This window comes from Euleptes europaea, chromosome 4 (assembly GCF_029931775.1).
Source record: "Euleptes europaea isolate rEulEur1 chromosome 4, rEulEur1.hap1, whole genome shotgun sequence".
Lineage (NCBI taxonomy): Eukaryota > Metazoa > Chordata > Lepidosauria > Squamata > Sphaerodactylidae > Euleptes > Euleptes europaea.
This window is the reverse complement of record NC_079315.1, coordinates 52,448,288-52,455,167: the sequence shown is the minus strand read 5'-3', so window position 1 is coordinate 52,455,167 and position 6,880 is coordinate 52,448,288. Positions and strand designations below refer to the sequence as shown.

The 6,880-nt window shown below is 49.5% G+C and overlaps 1 protein-coding gene across 1 annotated transcript; it reads right to left on the bottom strand.

Annotated features, from left to right (window-relative positions):
* Positions 1–1,458: 1,458 nt before the first annotated feature.
* On the bottom strand, positions 1,459–2,487 carry FOXB2 (forkhead box B2). The gene has a single exon (XM_056848881.1). The coding sequence runs from the start codon at positions 2,485–2,487 to the stop codon at positions 1,459–1,461; it is 1,029 nt and encodes a 342-aa protein (XP_056704859.1).
* Between the last annotated feature and the right edge of the window lie 4,393 nt (positions 2,488–6,880).

Here is a 6,880-nt window from a genome sequence, read left to right as displayed (position 1 = left end):
CATGAATCTATATGTGCAAGTAGAGACAACAAAGTGGTTGTGATAAGCTTTACCCACAAGAACAAGGACTTAAAAATGGGTTCAGAATTGATGAGATAGATCTTGCATGTTTATGCAACAGCATTACATCAAATGCATAGGCCTCACTAAAGAGCTCTATGTAAAATGTTTTGCTTCATTGTTTCTTTACATTCAAATGACAAGTTACAAAATACCTCTCCAATGAAACAAAAAACTCCCACCAATTTCTCTCGCAGTACCTGCTCATTTCTCCCTCTTAGTTCACAGTTTAATTCCTTGTTGCTTGGTTTGTCAATGCTAATAACTTTGGCCACCTTTCCAGAAAAAGTTGCAGAAGCTGAGGTTCAATGTAAGTCCAGGTAGGCTACCAGAACACACATCCAAAGTACACATGTAGTCTTACTCTTCTATAATTCATATTTCAATTTGACAATCTGTTGTTGGGAAATTTCATTGTATTACTTCACTATGTCAGCTTTCCGAAAGTTTAGTTCACAAAAGAGTGACATGAATACCCAGTTCCAGACTAATCTGTTGGGCTAACCTTATGCCACCCTGACTTAGTTCTGATCAGGGTCTTCCTCAGTTATATACTGGTTGCTTTTAGATATGATCTTTTATCCAGCATTTCAACTTGGCTGTTGTCATATTCTCATTCATTCTTAGTAGTTAGGAGCAGGCAGTGTTAGGCTGATTGAGGGAAGGTTCTGTATAGCTTAAAAACTTACCTACTCTCAAAATAACATAAACAGTAACAGTGCAAGATGTCTATGTGTATTACACAGGGCCTACTGAAGTCAGTGGCAACACTGCACCCATCAAGTCATCCTAAAATGCTTCCTTAAGTATGAGTTTTCTAATAAAAATACCACCTATTCTTCATTCTGAACCATGTTTACCAGGAACAAGTGTTACTGATTTCAAGTGGGGTGGGCACCTGTGTTTAGGATTGTAATTTGTCACCTAGTTATAGATATTTTAGATCTGATGCTATTTAATCCTTTGACAGGACTGTTTTCCAAATACATGGCTTAGAGATGGTAGCTTTATATCATTTTTCTTGTCTCTGCTAACTTGCTACCAAGGAAGGATGTTCTGGTTTGCAGTTTTAGCTGTGGATCTTGAAGGTCTGGGCCCCATTGCCACACCATTTAAACTCTGTAAACAGAATACAACTGTTAACATTTGGCTCCCAAGATCTCTAATACAATCAATATATTTATCTTGTGCTTGTGATAACTAAGAGTTAACACAGAAGCTCTTACCTCAACCTGGCTGTCAACAATCTGATTGTACAAGATTTGAAATAAGGACTTTAGAAGAGTTATGATAAATCATTTCCCCCCAAGGGCTCCTCAATGTTTTTTTCCCTTAATACATTTGTCTCCTAAGAGAGGAGAGGGAAAGCAATGCCAGTCTTTTCTTTGAGTTCTTTTCCTAGGAATGCACCAAGGCAGAATGTAAGGAGCCTTTGCCTTCAGACGAGTTTGGTGGAGTCTGTTCGAGGAGGGAAGAAGAGGAGCTGGGCGAAGTGGGTGGGCAGAGCTGCTGTTGTGCGGCTGGGTTGACTGTCAGGGCAGGGATGGCGGACACTGGGGGGAGAGCTGGGGTGGGCTTGATTGGCACTGGAATGGCAGGCAGAGTCTGTGCGGAAGGATGGCAGATGGCCTTCATTGGCATGCCGAAAGGTCCATACTCGCCAGGTGAGATGGGCACACCACCCACCGGCTCCATCACGCCGACGTGGGGCCAGACGGAGCTGACCATGGTGCTGATCTGCTGGCTCGCCACCGGGTAGCCCAGGTGATGCATCACGGAGGCCAAGGGCAACCCGCCGCCCTGAATCACACCCTTGTAGTCCCGCCCGATCAGGTTCTCAATTGCGAAAGGGTGCTTGAACCCAGGCGCGGGGCTGTAGGGCTGGAACTGGGGCAGCCTTCCCACAGCGGCGGCGGCGGCGGCGGCAGCAGCAGCAGCAGCAGCAGCCATAGTGGAGTCTGGATGCCCTTTGCCCGGTGCGGGAGGCTGCGGAGGAGGTGGCGGCTGGTGATGCGGGTGGAAATAGTGGCTCAAGTGCGGGTGCAGCACGCTCCCTGTCTTTCCCGCGGCTGGCATGTGAGGCTCTGGCCGCGGCACCTTGAAACGCTTTCTGCGCCGAAGGAAGCTGCCATTCTCAAACATGTCCCCACAGTCCGGGTGCAGCGCCCAGAAGCTCCCCTTGCCTGGCTGATCCGGCCGCCTCGGGATTTTGATGAAGCAGTCGTTGAAGGAGAGGTTGTGGCGCAGGGAGTTTTGCCAGCGCTGGGTGTGCTCCCGATAGTAAGGAAAGCGCTCCATGATGAACTTGTAGATGTCGCTCAAGGGGAGCATTTTCTCCGCCGAGTGCTGGATGGCCATTGCGGTCAGCGAGATGTACGAGTAAGGGGGCTTCTGGTCACTATATGAACTCTTGCCTGGACGAGGCATGGCACATATTCACATACCACGCTGGCTGCACCGTCTAGAAGGAACACGCACCCAGATCCTGAGGATCCCTTCCTCTGCGTCCCTAATCGGTTCCCGGGAGTTGTCACTGCCTCACGACATAACCATTAGTTGTGCTCAAAGGAGACAAAACCGTCCAGGTGTTCACAGTCCCGTGTATTTCTGCCACGTTTTAAACTGGCCTCCCAAACCTCCGAGGTGGGGCAATAAACAACGGACATTTCCGAAATCCTCCTCAGCTTGCCCCCTCCAGACTCCTTCTCGCCTGGTCTTCTCTAGCAAATCTGCGGCGCCGCTGGGCAGAACACAGCTAGCTATTTGCTTTGCAAGCCCACAGCTTGACTGAATCCCTTTCCCACCCACCGTCCCCCTTTCCCCCGGGACTGGCCCTCCAGCTCTACACACATTTACTTGAAAGCAAACCCCGTTCATTGCAACGGAACATTCTGCCAACCAAGCAAGAGTGTCTAAAATCACAACCTGGTCCTTCACTCAGCATCTGATTAGGCAGAACATTGCAACTTTGGCACAAACGCAAAGGCTTAAAAAAAAAAATCAACTGTACCAATAATCTGAAATATATAACCTAGCCAAACAGATCACTGCCACCTTCCGGGCACTCGTATGCCACCCGTCTCTCAGTTCTAAACATATTTATTCTGGAGCTAATTCCACTACAGATTTAATTTCAGCCCTTTCCCGAGGTCCCGTCACACATACCCTCTCGGCTCAAACGGGACTTTTTCTAGAGTTCAGTAAAGCCTTTTCGGAAGCAGATCTCCCCTGAGCAGCCGCAGGAAAGCTTCTGACTTTTCTCACCAGGACTTGCGGAAAGATCAACAGAACCATAGTCAATAGCCGCCTTCTAATGGATTCCAGATTAATGCCGGAAGGGGTTTCTGGGAATTCACTTTGACGGTGTGTTGGGTGGTATTTCTGCCCAGGGCTTTGTTGGAGAACTGGATTCCTGGGAGGCAGAGAAAGAGAGAGAGAGAAAGAGACCTGGATCCCTTGAAGAAAAGATGTGCTGGAAGCGGCAGGGCTTTCAAGAGAAGTCGGAACAGGCGCCTGGAGCCTAGGAGAGGCCGAGGTGCCTGGCTCCTGACCCGCCCCTCAGTGAGCGCAGAGAGAGAGAGGTGGTGGTGGTTAAAGATGGGATGGCAAGATGGCACGGCAGCTGGTCTTGTGGCTGGGCAGCGCTCCCTTCCTCCGTTTTGTGACAAGTCCCACGCGGGATACTGAGGCGCCCGCCCACACCCCCTCCTGACTCTTTAGCATCACATGACAGAGACTTAAAAGCCGCCCGTCGCCTTGCTCTCCTCCTTAAGCCGACAAGGAGGGGGTCGGGGACTCACGCAGGTGGGGGCGCGCGTTAAATGACTCCTTTCGCAGGCAGGCAACCAAGCTCCCCTAACTCCTCGGACTCGCAAGCGCCCGCCGCTCACAGTCATTGCTGCCGCTTCATCGCCGCTCGTTTTCGCTTCAGCCACGGAAACTAGTTCTTCCTTCCCTCCCTCCCCTCGATCCCCAGCCCAGGAACGAATCCCCGTCCCATTACATGGCGATGGATAAGATTCGTGGCTAAGATTTACTGTTAGGAGAATATTTAGTGTCAGGTCTGGCCCTTTGAAACTCTGCTGAAGGCACTCGGAAAGAATTCTGCCTAGAATTGCTAAAACTGAGAAGGCTGGGCTTTGGATGCGGACCTGCTCAATAGTCAGATGCGTTTTGCTGACATCTGTGCGGCTTGACGGTGTAAGAGTGGCATCCCCGTCTAAATGGCTTGGGCGGATCAGGACCGCTTCTTCCGGTGTTGCCTTGAAGTAAATCCTATGAAGTTCGGGACAATTACTTTCAAGGCTTGCCACATTGTGCCCCATTCGAAACCCTGGGTTAGAAGCGAGTTCTCTTTGAAGCAGGCCAAGTTGGGTCCCAATGAAAAAATGTGGAGGGTGGAGTACTCTTCGAACCGAGACTTCCCTGCGGCGCATTCCTGTGGCAAATCTTCCTCCAGATGATCTTTCCAACCGCCCTGGCTCGATAGTAGGGCACGCAGAAAGTCCCAGGTTCAATCCCCAACATCTCCAGTTAAAAGGATGGAGGTAAAGGTGAATCCCTCAACCCTGAGACCCAAGATAGCCTATCAGAAAAGACCATACTGACCAGTATTACAGCACTCATGCGTGGCTTAAGCCCCAGTGTGGAGAACTAGGTTTAGCTGCAGCGATTTTCCAGCGCTCTCTCTTCAATATACCGAGCACACAGATACCCACTCCCATGCCACTGATGTTCATTACTGATACGTTTACACTGGACATTTGTTTAACATATTCTTCCAATTTGTTTCTTCTCTAAAGAAATAGAGAAGGTGAAAATATCTCGAAAGCTCTTAGGAAAATATGAAGCCCAGTGTTCAAGCACTTTAAATAAATGTAGTCAAAGAGCTTTGGTCACGATCTGACTGATGTTTGAGATCTATTCAGAGTGAAAGATGAAAGAATAAATGAGCCACCCAGTGAATTGGTCCTGGCAATTAAATGCTGCAGCGTTCCTGTATTGGACTCCACATCACACGTGATCCAAGTGATGGGTTTTAGGTGGTCTTTTGCGTTCAGGGAATGAGAAATTATAAACGTGTCAAAAAGAGGAACCAATTTTCCGTGCAAGGCAAATATAGGCAATTCTTCTACGTAGGGTTGTGTTTTTTTTTTTGCTATCTGAATGTTTCTCATCCTTTATGGAGAGCCTTTCATTTCCTTATTTAATTTTCTTCAGATACTTCAGTCTTCTTGCGAACCGGCTCTGAGCCACCGTTTAAATAATAACCCAACATCACATTGTCTGTTTGTCTAGAGCCCAGAAAGACCCGATCTGGAGTTTAGAGAGGGAAACGCGCATGTTAAAAATAACTTAATGTTTTGGGTAACGAACCCGCCCTGAACCAAACTTTGGCTTCTCTGTCTTGCTGCAGAATCAGGTCTGGTTCGTTACCACGCACCTGTTAGCATCTCATGTTGCTTAGGTCTCCCGCCGTTCAAATTGGAGCGGGTTCGTATTTTCTAGATCCGAAGCAAAGAGGATGTTTCAATAGATTGCTTTATAGTCTCCATAAGCCAATGAACTCTAAAATAATAATCCAAACTCACTGTTCTAGAGTAAACGCCACTGTCTGATTTTGCACTAATGATTCTTAATATAGGGTAGAATAACCGTCCCACCCTTCAAAATGCCATCTGAGTCGTGATTTCGTGTATGAAGGAGAAATGGTTAAAATCTATGCGCAACTAAACTTGTTTTAACTGTATAGATCGCAGCCTTTAGGACGTGACACGATCTTTCTCAACTCACCTCGCCTGTTTCTGTCTCATTGTGTCGCCTTTTTTGCGGTTCCGTCCACTGGCAAGTTGAAATATGGGAATCCCCATAAACTAAATTTGGAGCGTCGATATAAAATTGTCCGCCGCTTTGGGCAGGGCCAGGTGACCTCTGTGAGACAAAAGGAAGTTTCTCCGATCTTCCTTTGATTTAAAACCCATTCGTAATTTATTTAAATTAATGTGTCATTCGCTGCTGCTTAGTACCCCGGCCTCGGTAGTTTATTTTACGATCTCTGCCTAACATTCCTAAAACGTTCGCAAAACTGGGCACGACCTACTCGCGAGATCGCTACTTCCTTAGAGGCAGTAGTAGAAAAGAGCAAGAGTTCCAGTAGCACCTTAAAGACTGACAACAATATTTTCTGGCAGGGTAGGAGCTTTCGTGAGCCACAGCTCACTTCTTCAGATACTGTGGCTCACGAAAGCTTCTACCCTGCCAGAAAAATATTTTTGTTAGTCTTTAAGGTGCTACTGGACTCTCGCCCTTTTCTACTACTGCAGACAGGCTAACACGGCGACCCACTGTGAATTCTCCTTAGAGGCAGTTGTAGAAATGCAGTGACCAATATCCCTGGGCGTAGAGAGCAGCTGTTACTTGGTCCAGAATGGCGGGGCGGGGGGGGGGGCGACCGCGTCAGCTCAGATAAACGGTGCTATCCCTGCGGACCAAGCTGCCCAGCCCGGCGTCGCGTCCTCGGAAACCCATCCGTGTCGCCACGACGGACACCGCGCCGGTGGCGGAGGCGGCAGCGACTCGGGCGCGGAGCTGGCGGCGGTGGGCCGGGGCGGACTCCCAGCTGCGCCGCCCGCCCCGCCAGCCTCTCCTGCCAACTTGGGCGCCGGCACCCGCCGCAGCCCGGCTCCGATGTCAGCGCCCGCCCAGCCAAGGCCCCCTCCGCCCCAGAGGGGCTTCGCCAGCCGGCGCCGGACGGATCCCGCTCCCCGCCCGCCCGCCTGTCGCACGGAGCCCCGGGGCCGTCTGCGGGCGGAGGGGGAGG